We start from the raw sequence: 20406 nt of genomic DNA, 5'->3' as shown, positions 1-20406 counted from the left end.
AAAATACCTATTTTGTCTAAAATGGATGTAGTGCCGTAGTTACGCAGGGATGCATAGGCTTGCACAGAATACATTAGCGTAAAGACATGCAATAAATCAGTCTTCATACTGGAGACAACAACAATATTCTCTTGTGTAATGGACTAACTGATCCAAAATTTATCTCATACCTGATTGCAATACATCTAATGTGTCACTTGCTGCTGTTACCGCAGGTAGCACAGGCAGACATATTCAAAGACTGTGCTTCCACTTTTCAGTTCGCTGCATGTATATAAACTGACGGCCACTAAAAATGCAACCCCGTGAAAGCTGCGTGTAACAAGCGTCAAATTAAGACGGTAGTTACTACATTCTTTGATTACACAAATGATTAGCATTCCAGTGCAGTCGCAAATCATAAGTAGTAGTAACGTCATCTACATTCTGCGTATGAGTACACATGACACAGCACATTTATCACTGAGAAATCTAGTCCGCCCCCGGTAGCCGAGTGGTCAGCGCGTCAGAATGTCAAACCTTAGGGCCAGACTTCGATTCACGGCTAGGTTGGAGATTTTCTCCACTAAGGGACTGGCTGTTGTGTTGTCCTAATCATCATCATTTCATTCCCATCGACGCGCAAGACGTCGAAGGGGCGTCAGATCGAAAGACTTGCACCCGGCGAACGGTCTACCCGACGAGAGGCCATAGCCACGCGACATTATTGACAAATCTCACATGAATGTGAGAAAATCGATTTATGTATCGCGTAAGGAAGAGACACGTCTACCAGCGACTGTTGCAAAACGATAATTGCATGATCCTGGCCTGTCGGTACTGCGGTTTACCGTTCCGACATATGGTCGCCTGAATATCGAATCACTGAATTCAGGAGAATATACTCAGGAGGAAGGCAATGGCAAACCGCCTCCGCTAGGACCTTTCCTAGTAGGTGGTGCGGCTCTCTCGCATCGTCCCCTACGCTCCTCGAAGTATGGGACCTCATCATCATTATCATACTGAGCATCGTGAGGGGCTCTCATCACGCCGACCACACTTAGCAGCTTCCCTTCAGGTGGCTGCAGACACAGATAGGCGCGCCTACAGTGATGCCCCCGAAGATAACACTGCACGCAGGAGAGGGTACCACATCGTCTCTTCAGGCAAGTTCCGGTTATGTGCACAGCATCACCAAGGTAGTATCCGAGCATGCAGGCTCTGAAGAGATCTGGAGATTTCTGTACCAGAGGAAACAACAACGAATTGCATGTTCCAAGATAATCAGTTCTACATTTCAACCACAGCAAACAAATCTATTGATTGAGGGTAGTAAATGACGTTCAACAGACTCTTAACAGAGATTTTGTGCTGTTTACTGACTTTTCATATAATACACACACATTTTAGGCTGGAAAAAAATTATGGCCATCACAAGGAAGTGCAATAAAAATTGAGCAACTGAACTCTGTTAACGTAGATTTTACGTGTACAACAGGTCTGAACGAAACGTTATGTGTTATTATGAGGTAATGCCTTGTCCAATTTAAATAGAATTTTGGCGAATCTCATTCAACTTCTGACAACACGTCTTCACTGGAATTTCCAGCTACGTATGTGTGCAGTGTCTTATAAGTTCTTGTAAATTTGAAATTTGTGGTAAGGTCGTATGGGATCAAACTACTGAGGTCATCGGCCCCTATCTTACACACTACTTAATCTAATTTACACTAACTTACGCAAAGGACAACAAACACACCCATATCCGAGGGAGGACACTAACCTCCTACGGGGGAAGCCGCGCGGACCGTTAGAAGTCGCCAAAGATCGTGCGGCTACCCCGCGCGGCCTAGTTCCTTGTAAAAATCGTGATGGGTCGAGGCATGAAGCTCAGAAATGACTCAAGATCCTTCTCTTTGGGCTCTTCAATGCTCGTCCTTTGGGATGCTTGAGGTTCAGTGCAATGTTGTGAAGTTCAACAGGCCGATCTTAATTAGTTTAGAGAACCTTGTTTTATTGTATTCCAAACCGTCGTTGTGAGTGAACTTCAAATGTATCACACTGGACTTCTCTTTGGTATTCTGATACATCTTATGTTCATTTACGACACAGTTAGTTCAGATGGTTCAAATGGCTCAGACCACTATTTGACTTAGCATCTGAAGTCATCAGTCCCCTAGAACTTAGAACTACTTAAACCTAACTAACGTAAGGACATCACACACATCCATGCCCGAGGCAGGATTCGAACCTGCGACCGTAGCGGTCACGCGGTTCCAGAATGAAGCGCCTAGAACCACTCGGCCACACCGGCCGGCGTCACATTTTTTCCAGTTGTTTAAAACTTACGTTAAGCTGTCAGAACCGTCACTTTTCATTTCTATGGGATCGAACTTTCGTTTCTTGACTCTGTATGTTTTGATTGTTTTTCTTGTGCTTCGCTCTTATACATTTTTTGGATTCCTCAAAAGATATATTTTTTTCTTCATGTAAACCTACGTCATACGAATTCACCATTGGTATCTCCACCGAACACAGGCATAGAAGTCAAAGATTGAGATAATAAACGTGTACCTATCGGTGGTTGTACGTATTTCACACTTTTCTTCCGTAGATGGCGACACAGAACACCTTCATATAGTTAGTACACTTTCGCATACGTCCGTAGACTCGCTTAACTGTACACCACAAGAGACCATTTTACACATTTTCCGCTCAAATTCATGTAGTTTTAAATATATAACGTATCTTCGCTACTGGACTGGCTTCAGAATGGCACGTATTGGTCACTGTAACTACACTCAAGATCCACATCACTGTCATTTGACGCATCTGAACTTTCGTCTACATATTTACATCAGAAATAACATTATGAAAACTATCCCTCTTGAGTTGTTACCATATCTGAATATTTAAGATTTCCTATATAATTTGCCATTGCAAACTCGAAATGCCCAAATTTGTAACTGGTTCACTCTGTCAGAGAATGCTTCATTTAAAGCTGTGAGGCTACATTCGTCATCGGTATGTGGGCCCAGTACGTGGCTTGATAATATGGCATGAATGCGTGGTGTCCTTTCTTCCATACAGTTCCGAAATAACAGACACCACGCATTCATATTACTGATTCGTATATACGAGCAATCATTCCATAGCCTTCAGTGTGAATGCTCATTTACATTCCACCTCCAGCGGGAATCTAAATTTTGGGAGCATGGAGGACATGGACAAGGATAGGTGGTGCTTGGTGGGAGAGTGAGTAGGCCCGGGAGAGTGCGGAGACAGTCCGCGCCTTTCTGATAAACACTGTGTCCGAGTGGCGCTGTGGCTAACACAATTGCCTATTAAGACGACGTTTTTATTCCCGGATGTGTTTCATCACCCCGCAACAAAAACTAACGCTGTGAATTGGATACGCTGTTATACGGTGCGCTACCTTTTTGGCCCAGACTGGAAATCAGAGCTAAGTTATCGGAAGTACTTCTTTGCAACCCCAGATACAAGCAATTCTTTTCCAATTATCTAAGGAGCGCCTTTCATGATCCACCTTCCAGCTGGAACGTCAAAGCCATGAGATGCTGGTGATCTTTTACCGACAACGATGTTCTGAACGCACTGGAAACGGAACCTCCATTAAGATTTCGAGAAGACGCGTTTGGATGTTACGCCAATCGGAAGGCGCTAGCGATTCCTGGAATTCTCGTACATAGACTAATTTAATTAAAAATGTAAAAAATGAATATTAATTAATTAATTAATAAAAGAAAATAAAAATATACATACAAAAACGAAAAAAGCAAAAAAAAAATGCAATAAACTCAACTAAAAAACAAAAGCCCGTCCACTACTACTTTATTTTCCAGAGCTACTATGTTCTTCCCCCCTACTTTCTTCCTTTCCTACACCCTTGTAGTAATAGGTTAGTTGTTTTGGGACAGGCGTAGATAGGAGCCAACGCCTGAAGAGGTGAATTTTTTTTTTTTGTTAGGGCATAAGTGGCGATGGCAAGTAGATTTTCTTTGTAGTTTCCCTTTCCTGCCCAGATGAGGAAAAAAAGTGGCAGAATATAACAAAAATTAAGCAGGAGATACCGGGTTCGACATACTATCGGCACATATTTTGATTCCGCATAAGGTCCCGATGCAGCTAATATCACGAATTCCTTCCTTTTCCTCCCCCCCCCCCCCCCCCCCCTACACTTCACCATCAATTTAGATAATATGATGACAGGGGCTTCCATTCGTTACGCCACACTTCCGTTCGCGTAACCGGTAATTTTGACAGCAGCCGTTAAATTTCTGGCTTGATAAGACCTTGACGTAGCGTGACATTATCGGCCAAGAAGGAAGCACAAGACTGAATTTTGCCTGTGCAGTCATGACCCACCTCGATACTGAGCGTGTTCAAATGGTTCAAATGGCTCTGAGCACTATGGGACTTAACTTCTAAGGACATCAGTCCCCTAGAACTTAGAACTACTTAAACGTAACTAACCTAAGAACATCACACACATCCATGGCCGAAACAGGATTCGAACCTTCGACCGTAGCTGAGCGTGTTCGACAACTGTCCTAATCCGCAACTTCCCCACATCTCTCGCCGGTTTAAACATCTGGACATGGAAAACTACTCTGTAGTCGGCGTAAGCGCTCCTACTTTTTATGTATTGACTATACGATCCACGGAGATTATGGTTTTCACTATGAATGTTGGGCCTTCTGTGTTCTCCATCTTGTTTTCCATGTTTTAATGTTTGTAAGTACAGATGTGGTATATCTCTTTTCATAATTAGGTGCTTACGGCTCTGATAACATTTTGGTGTATAGATGTTCAGTCACTATGATTGCTTATTTCCAGCTGTTTCGATATGCACCTGATAATGTTGCTATAAGCTACGAAACCAGGAGGTTCAAAATACAGTATTCGCGGAGTTCTTGTTATAAAATCTGGTCATGGATTGCCGAGAGACTGTCACACTACCACATGCAAGCCACTGCGGTTGATGAATTCTGGTATAGAGTTGAAGTAGCACGGTACTTCGTATCCGTATCAATTATTCAAGTTCGGTTCGACTCTATGTCACCTGTGCTAGTCCCATTGTTGCAGTCAGGGGTGGCAGCACCGTGTATCAAATTTTTCTCCCCATATGCATACAAATCGTCTACAAATTTTAACACTTGTTCCTCCCACTGTGCTGTATATGGAAAAGAATAAAACTCTTTTATCCGCTATACCATTATGCATTGCAGTTTTAGCGGACAGCAGTGTATGATTTCCTCAATGAAGGTTACGTGCACTATTGCCGAAATGATGTAACCGTGAAAAGATATACAGGGTGTCTGTCCCATGGGCTGTAAGGAGAATTTTCTCTGGTGTGTCGGCAGATCTTAGCAGTTTCTTTTTATATACGTGTTACGGGAGCCAGCCTTAACAACGCCTGCTCATCACGTCTTCATACGACGCCCTTTGTCAACGGAAAACGTTGATTTATTTCGCATTACAAACAAAATGTTTTAATGTGGAATTTTACGTGCCCATTCGATATACCGGTCCCAAATTAGTCTAGTGCGTTACTCGTTCTATCGATATGTAATGAAGAAACATGAAGAATAGTCAACACTCCAGCAGCAACTGAGCAGCGCTTATATATGGCGGTAGCACAGCGCAGGCCACGTCGGTGTGTTGCTGCTAAAGTACCAGTTATTCTTCGTATTTCACTGTTCGTTTGAAAACACATCAGTGAAAGAAATATCGCACTAGACTAATCTGGAACCACTGTCGACTGGCCACGTGAAATTCCACCTCATAAATAGTTTTATTTGTAATGGAAAACAAACTGACGTTTCCCATTGCGCTCACCGTCGTATGAATGACTTGAGCTGTATATGTTTGTGCTCACTCCAGCTACACGTTGCAAAAAAGAATTTGCAAATATCTGCCGAAATATCAGAGAAAATGTGTTTTACAACTCTTTTGAGAAACACCCTGTGTATTGAAAGGAGAGGCGTTGTGTAATCACAGTAAATGATTGTCCAAGTTTCGTTAAGAACAGATGCCATCACGAACAGATATTGCAAGTCAAATATAACGAAAATCTGTCCACTACACTCACAAACTCTAAGTCTTGGTAGCACTGTTCGTGTGATTTCAATGCTCTCTCCCGGTGAGTATCATGACATACTACAACAAATTCCCCATTGACCCAAATTGTGAAGGGCTCAGTCCTAGGACCCCCTGGAGCAGGTCGGCAGCGCTGAGTGTGTCATGAACTGTTCATTTAGGTCTCAAAGTCTGAGTCCTAAATAATAATTACGGGATATGGAGGAGAGACCTCCACATATATGTTTTAGGAACATCAAATGTCTTGTGATGAAGATTTATCTTGTTCCGTAGTTATACCACCAAAGTGATCTGAAAATATGTCCTCATTTCGTGAATAAATTTCGCTCTTTGACTTTGTAATAAGTAACTATTGATAGTAGTAGTCTCGAAATTGGTTAACTGTCAGCTAGAGTACTTCCCCGTTGCTAATGGAGATGATATTCGTCTACACATAAAATTCGTTATACCAACCTTCAGAACGCTAGGAATAAAAGAAAATGAAGAATTCTTATCACTAGCAGGAAGAAATTGACAGAAAATATTTAGGCTGTTAGAGGGCGCAGTCACAGTTGTTTGTAGAGTGCGATTCTATAAACAAAACTGCTTCCAATTAGGTGTTTGTGAGATATTTAATGTAATCATACAATCATTTATAAATTACAGGAAACAGAGCGATACAGTTTTTTCTTATGTAGGTACTAATGTTTTTATTTCAGGTTGGGAAGCGTATGAGCTATCATGGCTGTGGGAAGCAACTGGTCAATGCGTCATTTAAAAACGTTTTCCTGTACTCAGATTGACAAATTTGAGAGAATGAAGTAAAATTATCATCGTCATTATTTGAATGCAGTATGATCAAGACATTCCCCAACAAAAACCTACTCAGAAACGAAAAACTAGATTTCCCGATAAGACTTGGTGTCTGAATAAAAAAGAAATAAACAAACAAAAATTTTTAAAAACTGCACGTATACCTTACCGTACGGATTTGCATTATGGAGAGATCGTGTTATCGCAACTGCAAACGTTTATAGTTTCTCAATAAAACTGTTCCTAAGCTGAAGAAGAGGGAGAAGGCTAAGAGTGACGTAAAGCAGGAATAAGAAGTGGAGAAGTACTGGAAAAAAGTAAAGGAGAAACTTGGATCCTAAGGGTATAATCTAATGAGGTGATTTAAACGCAAGTGGAATGAATACCCCTCTATAACATGCAAGATTTAGCCAACCTACATGAGCTCACAAAATTCATAGGAAAATACAATTAGTGACGTCGTTATTACAGAGCGGAACCATACCGATACGAGCAGTCATGTATTTTGCAACACTGACAACTATGATGAACAAATTCCAATGTGCAGCTGATCATCGAGAGCGTGAATTACACCTGTACATTTTAATGGACATGCGAACTAAAACGTGTGTTAAAGTTAGTGGCACGTACCTGGTCACTACCTAACGTTCAAGATACCGATAAGACGAAGACCTTCACGTATTCCACAAAGGCAGATGTGGAGGAATCAAGAAATTTTTCCAAAGATGTCTACTTGCTAAATCCATACACCACGCACAGAATTTGCCTAGCGCCTTAATGACTAGAGTCTGATATGTCAGATGTTGCAGTTAGCTTAGTGTAATAAAGTTCCTCTAAACGTTCAGTCAACTATGGATCGCCAAGCCGGCGAAAGATGAAAGACAAAAGAGAACACTGCCTCTAAAATGTTACCCCGGCAAAGCAAAAAATTGAGTTCAGGGCATTGTGAAGAAAGTGAGGTCGCTAGGACAGTGAACACACTACTGATTTTAGCATCTTCCGAAACTTTACTGTTTACACAAAGATTCAACTTCAGTGGAGAGGGACCATAAGTAGCGTTGTGTTCCTCAATACCAACGGGCAAGCTGTTGCAACTATAGTACTGAAAAAGATGGCAGTACGTTGCCTACTTACGTCTTAAACTATGGGGCTATCCGAAATTATATAACACAGCTCCCCCGCCCGATCGTACTCTGTGACAATTTCTCGAGAGTGTAGATGTGGAGAACCTCTTGTTATCAGAAGATCTATAGCTTTTGAGCATGGGATAGAGCACTCAGTCCATTACTGCTACTGGATCAGTCTATCCTATCAGTGTTCCCATATGCTTTCCAGTCCTCATTTATATCGTTCAGTCGAAAATTATAGATAATATGCTCTCCTATGAACTGCTGTGAATACGCCTAGCACACTGAGTAGTGGCAAAATGTCAGCTGCCCACATGGTTGTATATGAAGGTGAGGGGGACGAGCTACCTAATTTAAATCTCTCCAGAAATTAGAGAACACATAACCAGCGCAATCCACGACTCTGCTGGTCGTCTACTTCAAACTTTTCTGGACAACTGAAAAGATCCGGTATTTGAGTTAAGTGAAGACTGCCGATTTGTAGAAGGGATAGATTCAAGTTCAAATCCTTCTGGTGGGGGAGCGAATAGTATCGTTAATTAACGAGAGCAAGTTATCGTCACGGAAGGAACTGCTCAGTTTCATCACTCGTTTCACTACACCAGTGCGTGTATAAGAGGCCAGCGGGAGAACTTAAAGAGGAGATGAGAGATATCATGTTAATGCTGTTACTGACATGAATCTTTAGAAGATCTGTGGAAAGATTGTCTTATCCATGGTGGAGTATTTTGCTCAAATCACTCCAAGAGCTAGCCAGAATTTGACTTTTTGTTTCTTCCAAACCTTTGCTGAGAGCTGTAGTCTATTTTCAATCAATAATGGTGGTTATTACTACTCCTTCTCCTAATGGTTACTCAATTCATCGCTGGCCGGCGCGTGACCACTACGGTCGCAGGTTCGAATCCTGCTTCGGGCATGGATGTGTGTGATGTCCTTAGGTTAGTTAGTTTTACGTAGTTCTAAGTTCTAGGGGACTGATGACCACAGAAATTAAGTCCCATAGTGCACAGAGCCATTTTTGAACTGGATTCATCATAGTTTAAAGCACATCAAAATATTGCTGCAGCGAAGTAAAGGAAATTCACATTAGTATTCTTACCTTCATTGTGGCAATTCAAGTCTATCTTTTATGTTACCAACGGTACTTTTTAAATACTCAGATACTTTCAGCATCTTCCTACCATCATCAGTGAGTACTTTTATTCGGGCTGTAAAATGCAAATATATTTGAAGTAATAATTATTCTAACGAAAGTGGGCCTAAAAACAACTTTCCTATTGTGAGTGTTATCTTATTTGCTATAATGATGGGTTCTGGAGGAACATCTTTTCATTATTGTGTACCGTTAGCTTGCTATCTGCAATTAATCGACGTTTTTGTGAGTGACAATAGTTCGCTGCCTAATTTTCCGATTACTGAAAGTTGTTTTCGTAGTTCCTGTTCTTACAGATACACTGATCTGTTGTAGAAGCACCCACAGACACACGACGTATGTTTCTGAGGATTGGAGTCCAACAAAAATATATGTCGAATTTCAGTGTGTGTTTCCATAACAGGTGAGCATACAAATGAAGGCACATACTACAAAAATAGCTGCAAGTAAGCTCACAATTAAGTGTAGCTTTCCTACTCTTTGCATTGGGATGTTCCCACGCCGTACATTTCTATACGAACACGTCACTCCCTGTGTGTGGCCTACCATCATGCAGAACTATCACCTCAAATAAAATCAATGACGCAGATAATTTCGTTCTCTTACAGCGCTTGATAAAGAATGCAATAAAAGTTAGAAATACAGGTTTTCTTGTGGTGGAATAGTTTGATGAAAACTGAAAAATGTTGATCTTTCTAGACGCGCTCAGTTTAATGGAAGGTGATCTTTTCAAGTATCTCTTAATGAAATAGAAATTCCGTTCTAAAAACGTAATGTATCTACCATTCTTATTTCGGATGTTGTTGGGAAATTTTACCATTTTCCATGTATTTCTCTTGCTAACGTTGTACTGTATGAAAATGTAAGACAGTGTCGATAAAATAATTTAACAGAATCGTGTTCCTTAGGACACAAATAAAGTAAATATTTTGGGCCTATATTATTTTTAAGGAATTTGTCAAAGCAACCCTGGCGTAAAAAACGTTTTCTAAAAATATTTCGGATACAGTCTGTAGCCATAATGATACGTTCTCTCCAAATTTACTATGAATAAGCATTCAGGAAAACTTGCTATATATCAAACTGTGCTTACTTATTAGGTGATTTTATGTGATCTACCTTTTGTTCATTACTGGTGCGGCACAAGAGTTCCAAGTCGCCTAGTTTGGAGCACATAGGCCATTCAACTGGGTGGAACTGCATCGTCTCTCAAATTTCGGAGCTCGAAATTATTATCATTACGTGAGGCTATACAGATTCCAGAAGCAAGACGCAAGCCAATAATCTCGAGATATCTGGAAGCTGTACCACTCGAACATCCGGCCTCAATGGACGTTGTATTATCACTGCACTTTAGCATGTATTTGTTGGTCTTTCTCCACATGTGTTCATAACTTTCGGATCTAATACTTCACGTGATAAAGGTATGATTGGACTTCTAGGAAGTTATAGTCGCCTCTCAGAACATTTGACGCTCTCACCGTTATTTTGAGCCTCCCCTTAGATATTCACTTGTCAAATAAATAATTTTTGAACACACTATTCTACGACCAGTAAACGTAATTCTTCACAATGGTTTCACTCCGAAGATGAGAAGAAGACTTTATCAACTTAAATGCTTTTCTCAACAATTTATGATGGGTTATTTTGAGATCTTTTAAATAAAGAAACCTAAGGTTAATCGTATGAAAAGTTTGGACTTAGTAGCGAAAAGCTTGCTCGTTGAATATGTGTTTGAGATAACAGTAGGCTGAATAATTTATCTAGAACTTGAATTAATTCCAAGCAGTAATTAGTACAGTTCAGCTTTCAAATAAAAACCAAACTAATTGGCCAACAGGAATGGTAGACAATCGCAGGTTATTAATTTTGAGAGCATTTCGTCAAACTACCCCGGCTAAGTGGGGCGTTGTAATTAAGAAATGTAATAAATATTCCTGCAGCGACCATAGATATTTATTTATTTAGTTAGTTACATGTTCCATAGACCATTTGAACAATTCTTTTATCCAAATGATCTAGAACGAAACAGTTTACAGGATATGTATACATTGTTAATGTTAACATTAATTAATAGAATATTTTTAATCCTACTCATCAACTACACTATTATTTCTTTTATCTGACTACCGGTTTTTAAGTCGAAATTCGTCAGTGGAATAGGAGGAGTTGTTCAGGAGAAATGGTCTTAAATATGATTTAAAACTTGCTTCGCCACCTACCAGACACTTTATGTTATTAGACAAATGACCAAAAATTTCTGTTACTGCATATTGTACTTCTTTCTGTGCCACTGAAATCTTTAACAATGGGTAGTAAAGATAATATTCCCCTCTGTTGTTGTGGGTATGGGCATCACTGTTCTTCTCATATTGTGATGGATTATTTATGATGAATTTCGTTAGCGACTATGTTTATTGTGACGGCGCAATAAACTTGTTAGCTCTTAGAAGAGGTATCTATATGAAGTCGGTGAGAGAACACCACATATTATTCTTACTGCTCACTTTTGTGCAATGAATACTTTCGTTTTAAGTGATGAGTTACCCAGACAATTATTCCGTAAGACATAATGAATAGTGAGTTCAAATATGCAAAATATATCCTCATATTTCCAGAATGAAAGTATCAGTCTGCAGCGGAGTGGGCGCTGGTTCGAAACTTCCAGGTAGACTAAAACTTTGTTGACATCTTCGACTACTGTAGTAAAAAAAATGGTTCAAATGTCTCTGACCACTATTGGACTTAACATCTGTGGTCATCAGTCCCCTAGAACTTAGAACTACTTAAACATAACTATTCTAAGGACATCACACACATCCATGCCCGGGGCAGGACTCGAACCTGCGACCGTAGCGGTCATGCGTTTCCAGACTGAAGCGCCTAGAACCGCACGGCCACACGGGCTGGCCTTTTGTAGTCCTGTCTTCCTCAGTTGCTTGTAATAATACGGTATATTCCTATTAAGTAGTAATATTTTGAACTGTCCACGCAAACTGTTACTTCTTAATAGGAAATACCAACCACCAGAACTGTCAGAACTGTTTATAACCTATAGGTACAGTGACCAAAATGTACATTAAATAGCAAACATAAGTATATATTCCGGGCCACTGAAGATGCTTTGCAGAAAATAAAGGCGAAACGCGTATGGCAATCGTGTTTCATTCAGCTGCTGTAAGACGGTCCATAAAGTAAAAATTACCAATATACCGCAATAAAACTGTGTGTCGGACCGTGACTCGAACTCGGGACCTTTGCCTTCCGCGGGCAAGAACTCTTACAACTCACCTACCCAAGCACGATTCACGACACTTCCACAGACTTTTACTTCCGCCAGTACCCTTGCAGGACTAGCACTACTGGAAGAAATGATATTGCGGAGACATGGCTTCGCCACAGACTGGGGGATTTTCCCAGAATGAAAATTTCACTCTGCAGAGGAGTGTGCGCTTATGTGAAACATCCTGGCGAGTCTCGGTCCGGCACACAGTTTTAATCTGCCAGAAAGTTTTGAATCAGCACACACTCCGCTGCAGAGTGAAAATTTCATTCTGGAAACATCCCCCAGGCTGTGGCTGAGCCATGTCTCTGTAGTATCGTTTCTTCCAAGAGTGATAGTTCTGCAACGTTGGCAGAAGAGTTACTGTGACGTGCGGAAGGTAGTAGACGAGGTACTGGCAAAATTTAAGCTGTCATGAGGGCTCGGGAGTCGTGCTTGGGTGGCTCATTTGGTAGAGCACTTGCGCGCGAAAGGTGAAGGTTTCGAATTCGAGTCTCGGGCCGGCATACAGTTTCAATCTACGAGGAAATTTCAAGTCAGCAGGTAGTTACGTTTGTTTACAAGATCATCAAGTATAGGAAGAACAATTAATTTTTCGATAGGCTCAGATATATGTATTGATTCCAATTCAGGTGTCATCAACATGTACACCTAAAAATTTGCAACGTTCTACCCTTCTTTCTGACTCATGCACATGTGGTACATCAATTGTTGATATGACTATGTCTGTTTTACAGAACTGAAAGAAGTGTGTTTCTTCAAAATTGAGTGAGAGTCCATTTTCAGAAAACCACTTTATAATTCTCAGGAAATTATCATTAACAATTATTCCTTTTGTTTCTTTCCAGTGTGATTTATTATAACACTAGTACTGTCTGCAGAAAGTACCAAGTACAAAGAATCGTTCCTCCTCTTCGATGCTTTTTTAGATACCGAGTTAGCGAGGCCTCATCGAATCGTTACCCTGCTGAAGGGAATAGCGTCCTCATGGCAATTTCAAGACGTGATTCCGTTTCTTTTCTTATTAAATATGGCTGTTCACAGAATTAGATCAACGATAAGAGTCTATGTCACATGCTCTCTTTTCGTGGATGACTTTTCAGTTATTAATTAACCTTGTAGACTTTCTGAATGCACAAATAATCTGCAGAAGGCTCTTACATTGCTGGTGGATTGTGCACTTTTAGCTGGTTTTAGGATTTCGGAAGACTAACAGGTTTGTTGTTATTTTAACGATTCTTATCGTTTAGTAAGTCCTCTTAAAGTTAACATGAAAGGACACAATTTCCATTTTCCATTTTAAACAACAGAAGCGATATTTTCCTCTCGTTTTTATCAGAAACGTATGTTGCTGCCACACTTTAGTACATGTTAAATGACTTCCTTCTGGTGCCTAGTACTAAAATACATTATGAGTAAAACGTGGAGAGTCAACAGCCTTCTCCGGTTTTATGTAGACTACCTATGAACCACGCTTGATGAACGATGCACGGTGTACAAATGTGCTACAGTATCTTGTCAGAGAGTGTTGGATATAATCCGTCGTAAGGAAATTAATAAATAGGTCAAGACTTACGCTTTAATTGCAAAATGAGAGGATAATTCCAGGAGCAAACTGACATTTAACTTTTTTTCAGAAGTGGAATCAAAAACAGCCAGTAATGATATGGCGGCACACATTACATTCTGAATCTTTTTGAAAAGAAAAGGAGACAGTGGACTAGTTTTCGGTTTTCAGGAGGCACAAGGTTCAGATAGCCACTCAAATGGTTCAAATGGCTCTGAGCACTATGGGACTTAACATCTATGGTCATCAGTCCCCTAGAACTTAGAACTACTTAAACCTAACTAACCTAAGCACATCACACAACACCCAGTCATCACGAGGCAGAGAAAATCCCTGACCCCACCGGGAATCGAACCCGGGAACCCGGGCGCGGGAAGCGAGAACGCTACCGCACGAGCACGAGCTGCGGATTGATAGCCACTCAACCGAAGAGACTCAGTTCTCCTGTTGTTTCGTTAACCTCTTTAAACATTCAGCACACTGGTCCTTTCAACATGTGCACAACATAATTCTTGTCTTAACCTCTTCCAGTTGTTCTATTGTTCCATCAGTAATCACATCGAGATGGAGCGACGATAACAGTCCTTAAGTAGTGGGGATGCATGTGTGGGAGGCCCTCTGAAAATGTGGGAGTACTGCAAGACGTAAGACTACAAAGACCAGCTTGTATGCTGGCATCGGTACTAGCCTTTTACAGCGGACAGTTATATCTCCGGAACTCCTTCTTTACATAAGTTGCAAATATAATATTTTTGCCATTTTCAGAGAAGGACAGCGTTATGTCACATGGGGTAAGTGACTTTGATTATAATTTAAAAACCAGTTAGGTACTTTTTCAGCTAAAACAAAAATACAGGTGGGTAGTCTCTAGCACTTCTGTTGATGGATAATTTAACATTTTTGTAATCTGTAGATTTCTACATAAACATTATAGTAATAATAATAATAATAAATAATAATAATAACCATTTGAATGTGGAATTGGCAGACGAAGAAGGAAATAATGTAAGTTGAAGTTTAAGCTTGAAGATCACAGTAAAAAGGTAATGAATGAGAGATCAGGCCGTAACTGGTGCAGCGAATTTAATAAAATACATAATAATTCAGACAATTTGCTTCGCCGTTTGATTAACCTGCATGATTCCAACTATTTGCTTCTCCGTAAGTGTCCTTAGTTAATTCCCTGTAGCCGGCCGAAGTGGCCGAGCGGTTCTAGGCGCTACAGTCTGGAACCACGCGACCGCTTCGGTCGCAGGTTCGAATCCTGCCTCGGGCATGGATGTGTGTGATGTCATTAGGTTAGTTAGATTTAAGTAGTTTTAAGTTCTAGTGGACTGATGACCTCAGAAGTTAAGTCCCTCAGTGCTCAGAGCCATTTGAACCAATTCCCTGTAATATGATTTTGGATCCGCTTCAGTCCGTATTTTAAATTCGTTTTTCTGTTTTTAGTTAAGTGCTTACGATACATAAAATTTTAATTAAACATAACTTAAAACAATCTAAGGTGCAAACTTCATGCAAATATCTCATCGATATCAAACGCAGTAGAAATGGAGAATATCTTTGCACTACAGAGAGCTGGCTGACCAGCTGCGAATGGAAGCACTATTGCTGCTGCTGCTGCTGCTGCTGCTGTGGTCGTCAGTCCTGATACTGGTTTGATGCAGCTCTCCATGCTACTCTATCCTGTGCAAGCATCTTCATCTCCCAGTACCTACTGCAACCTACATCCTTCTGAATCTGCTTAGTGTATTCATCTCTTGGTCTCCCTCTACGATTTTTACCCTCCACGCTGCCCTCCAATATTAAATTGGTGATCCCTTGATGCCTCAGAACATGTCCTACCAACCGATCCCTTCTTCTTGTCAAGTTGTGCCACAAACTTCTCCCCAATCCTATTCAATACTTCCTCATTAGTTATGTGATCTACCCATCTAATCTTCAGCATTCTCCTGTAGCACCACATTTCGAAAGCTTATATTCTCTTCTGGTCCATATTATTTATCGTCCATGTTTCACTTCCATACATGACTACACTCCGTACAAAAACTTTCAGAAACGACTTCCTGACACTTAAATCTATACTTGATGTTAACAAATTTCTCTTCATCAGAAACGCTTTCCTTTCCATTGCCAGTCTACATTTTATATCTTCTCTACTTCGACCATCATCAGTTATTTTGCTCCCCAAATAGCAAAACTCCTTTACTACTTGAAGTGTCTCATTTCCTAATATAATTCCCTCAGTATCACTCGACTTAATTCGACTACATTCCATTATCCTCGTTTTGGTTTTGTTGATGTTCATGTTATATCCGCCTTTCAAGACACTGTCCATTCCGTTCAACTGCTCTTCCAAGTCCTTTTCTGTCTCTGACACAATTACAATGTCATCGTCAAACCTGAAAGTTTTTCTCTCTTCTCCATGGATTTCAATTCTTACTCCAAATTTTTCTTTTGTTTCCTTTACTGCTGGCTCAATATACATATTGAATAACATCGGGAAGAGGCTACAACCCTGTCTCACTCCCTTCCCAACCGCTGCTTCCCTTCCATGCCCTCGATTCTTATAACTGCCATCTGTTTCTTGTACAAATTGTAAATAGCCTTTCGCTCCCTGTATTTGACACCTGCCACCTTTAGAATTTGAAACAGAGTATTCCAGTCAACATTGCCAAAAGCGTTCTAAAAGTCTACAAATGCATGAACCTATCTTCTAAGGTAAGTCGTAGGGTCAGTATTGCCTCACGTATTCCAGTATTTCTACGGAATCCAAACTGATCTTCCCCGAGGTCGGCTTCTACTAGTTTTTCCATTCGTCTGTGAAGAATTCGTGTTAGTATTTTGCAGCTATGGCTTATTAAACTGATAGTTCGGTAATTTTCACATCTGTCTGCACCTGCTTTCTTTGGGAGGGAATTATTGTATTCTTCTTGAAGTCTGAGGGTATTTCGCCTGTCTCATGCATCTTGCTCACCAGATGGTAGAGTTTTGTCAGGACTGGTTCTCCCAAGGCTGTCAGTAGTTCTAATGGAATATTGTCTACACCCGGAGCTTTGTTGCGACTCAGGTCTTTCAGTGCTCTGTCAAACTCTTTACGCAGTATCGTATCTCCCATTTCATCTACATCCTCTTCCATGTCCATAATACTGTCCTCAAGTACATCGCCCTTGTATAGACCCTATATATACTCCTTCCACCTTTCTGCTTTCCCTTCTTTACTTAGAACTGGGTTTCCATCTGAGCTCTTGATGTTCCTACAAGTGGTTCTCTTATCTCCAAAGGTCTCTTTAATTTTCCTGTAGGCAGTATCTATCGTACTCCTAGTGAGATAAGCCTCTACATCCTTACATTTGTCCTCTAGCCGTCCCTGCTTAGGCATTTTGCAATTCCTGTCGATCTCATTTTTGAGACGTTTGTATTCCTTTTTGCCTGCTTCATTTACTGCATTTTCTCCTTTCATAATTAAATTCAATATTTCTTCTGTTACCCAAGGATTTCTACTTGCCCTCGTCTATTTACCTACTTGATCCTCTGCTGCCTTCACTACTTCATCCCTCAAAACTACCCATTCTTCTTCTACTGTATTTATTTCCCCATTCCTAATAATTGTTCCCTTATGCTCTCCCTGAAGGAAGCACTATACCAAACTGGAATGCATATAACAGAAATCTGTATGACATTAACTGTGCTGACTTATTTGTTGGTGTAAGGCACGTGATCGTGTCTCTTGAGTTTATTACAGATCAGAAAGGGAAATAATTAGGCGGTTGTGTGACGTATCTGGTGCCATTGGGATGGATTCAGACCTCCTTTCTCCAACAAACGCATTTTCTATAGGTTCTCCTGTATTTGTAAACTTAAACGCCGACGCAGCAGCCACCTAAGAAGATAGTGCGAGTTCTGAAATATTTCTCACTACATATGGCAACTGCGGATGTCAATTTTGAAGTAACTGTTATGATAATCTACACTAATTAATAATGTCTGGTTAATCAGTTACCTCTGAGACAGACATTAAACCACCAAATATCCAAGCACACCGACCCTGTAGCGCTCCAGGCTATGTACGCTCTTCACTGACGGTGCAATGGCAAAGAAACTGTTTTCAATCACACTAAACGTGAAGTAATATACAATTTTTTGAGGTGAGGTTCGGTGTGAAAGAGGAAACTGCTTAAGACGTCTATCTTACTTGTCTTAACAGGGATATGAATCCATGATTTTAGTCCATTAAACGTGTAAGTGATATTAATTTTAATTTTAATAATCAACAGCCTCAGTTGCACCCTTTGCCTAGAATTTACCTAGATACCAGTCGGGGTAACCGAACCTTCTTCGGAATAACAGTAACTATCGTTTGTCGACAGTGGACATCGTCAAGCTAAAACTACAAATCCATAAATTATAGTCAGACTGTAAAAACGTATCTGAAAGTGCCACGGCCCCACTTCGCCACCGCGCTGAGTAAGCCACAAGTGTTGTACTGGAAGTCCAGTACAACACGGTGCTACTGAGGCTGTTGATTATTAAAATTAATATTTATACTGTTGCTGACAGGGCCGCGAAATGTTGAAGATATTTATGTAAGTGATATCACAGTAGCTCTATGATGTGCTACAGCGTAAGCGATACGACTATCTTTTCTCTCTTTGACGATAGCTAACACGTATCAAACAGTATACATGTGCAGTATTAGAACGTTATTTACTTAGAATACCGCAAGACAGCATGAGTTAAGAGTTAATAGTGAGAAAAAACCCAAGGAAGAGTGTAGAGTTTATTTACTAACGGCAAAGACTTAACCGAGAGACTTAGCCGTATCCGCTTATCCTGTGGCCAATGTCACAAAGTCATTGTTGTGCTACACGAAAAGGCTAACTGTTAAAATTTCGTTAATATATAATTCATGAAGGGTGAAGCTACAAGTTACATCTACGACAGAATTACCACAGAAGTGCAAAAGTTTATGTGACCAAAGCTGGTTTACATAAAATTTTTCTACGTATCATGCAGCGTCACGTAAAATAATTACCACTTAGTAAAACCAACGTTTTGGAGACGTATTCAGTAGCCTTCCTCTGGACCTACTGGCCGAAACGTCCGTTTTGCTCAGTGACAGTTTTTGCAACATGATGCGTCATAACATCCAAAAAACTTTTATGTAAAAATCAGGAAAATTCGACAGTGGTGTAGCTTGACCGCTATTTCCGGATGGAACAGGGAAGTCGGGAAATTATGTATCCTCCTGCAGAAACAGAAGAATTGCGGAATGTTGTCATCAACGTAGACGAAGAGAGAGTTTCTACAGCTTTGCGCCATGAAACCGTTCTTATTATAAGCAGAAAATAAAAATTGCCAAAAGTACTTTTTTTGTAAGAATATAAAATAAATCGACCGTTAATCCATTGTCAAGACACTTTGTGAAGAAGATGTTGTTTTTACCTTGGATTACACTGGTAGCCTCTTATCACATTCTTTCGTTTTAGAATTGCACTTAAAACATTTGAGACACCTATAAGGAGTTGTATTTGACATGCGGTAAAGGACTTTTTAAATGATTATAACTGCTGTATACATTTCCGTCACAATATAACTGATACCTTCCTCTTTGGTTTGTGTATATTGATAACACATTGTCCACGATTTGGGTAAGTCATCGTAGACTTAATGGACAAGTTTTCTTATCAGAACAGGTAGCGTATTAAATAGTGATAAAGTGGTTGCTGCATTTCCGTCTAATATTTCCCCATAACTTACAAGGATACCAAATTGCAATAGGACAGCAAGGGCAGGAGTACCTTACACCTCGATATTGATCAAAGATCATTTCCGGTGACGAGACCAGATACAAAAATACAGTATAAAAAACGTAGCAGGCGGCCAGATATTTTATGGAAATATTTTACTATACCTTTCAAGATAGCACTTTGCTACACAAGTACACCTGATCTTACTCACGAATTGACTATGAAATGCATAATGAATGTCACTCAGAGTTACCTTCAGTGGTTCTCAAAGGTGAGCCAGTTGCCGCTGAGATTGCTAAGACAAGAAGTGTGAGTACGTGCTGCATTGCTCCTGACGCTAGTATGGACTGTCCTCTCGCTGCTACAACGACCTCATAGCTCATTTCCTTGCAGCATAACGACTTTGTTTTCGCCAGATACCGTAAGAGGGGCCTGCCTTAATAGCTGCTCCTTCGGAGTAGAGCGTCATTCTACAGGCAAAACTGCGTCGTCGAATTGTAGATTTCGAAACTCCTATCTTAATGCGTTCCATAACACTTCCTCCTGAACTTTCCGTTCAAAGAACATGTTTCAGTAGTAGTAGAACTCGTTTTACTGCTAAGAACGAGTGCAGAAGGAAACCTAGACGAGAGTAT

General features: G+C 40.4%; 1 protein-coding gene across 1 annotated transcript in view; it reads right to left on the bottom strand.

Annotated features, from left to right (window-relative positions):
* The window catches only part of LOC126299397 (uncharacterized), a 54802-nt gene extending 34664 nt beyond the window's left edge, over positions 1–20138 (bottom strand). The window contains exon 1 of the mRNA XM_049991270.1: positions 20025–20138. Within this exon, the coding sequence (XP_049847227.1) occupies positions 20025–20097 (73 nt within the window). The 5' untranslated portion in view covers positions 20098–20138. The remainder of the gene's footprint in view (positions 1–20024) is intronic.
* Between the last annotated feature and the right edge of the window lie 268 nt (positions 20139–20406).

Source organism: Schistocerca gregaria, chromosome X (genome assembly GCF_023897955.1).
Source record: "Schistocerca gregaria isolate iqSchGreg1 chromosome X, iqSchGreg1.2, whole genome shotgun sequence".
Lineage (NCBI taxonomy): Eukaryota > Metazoa > Arthropoda > Insecta > Orthoptera > Acrididae > Schistocerca > Schistocerca gregaria.
This window is presented reverse-complemented; position numbering and strand designations above follow the sequence as displayed.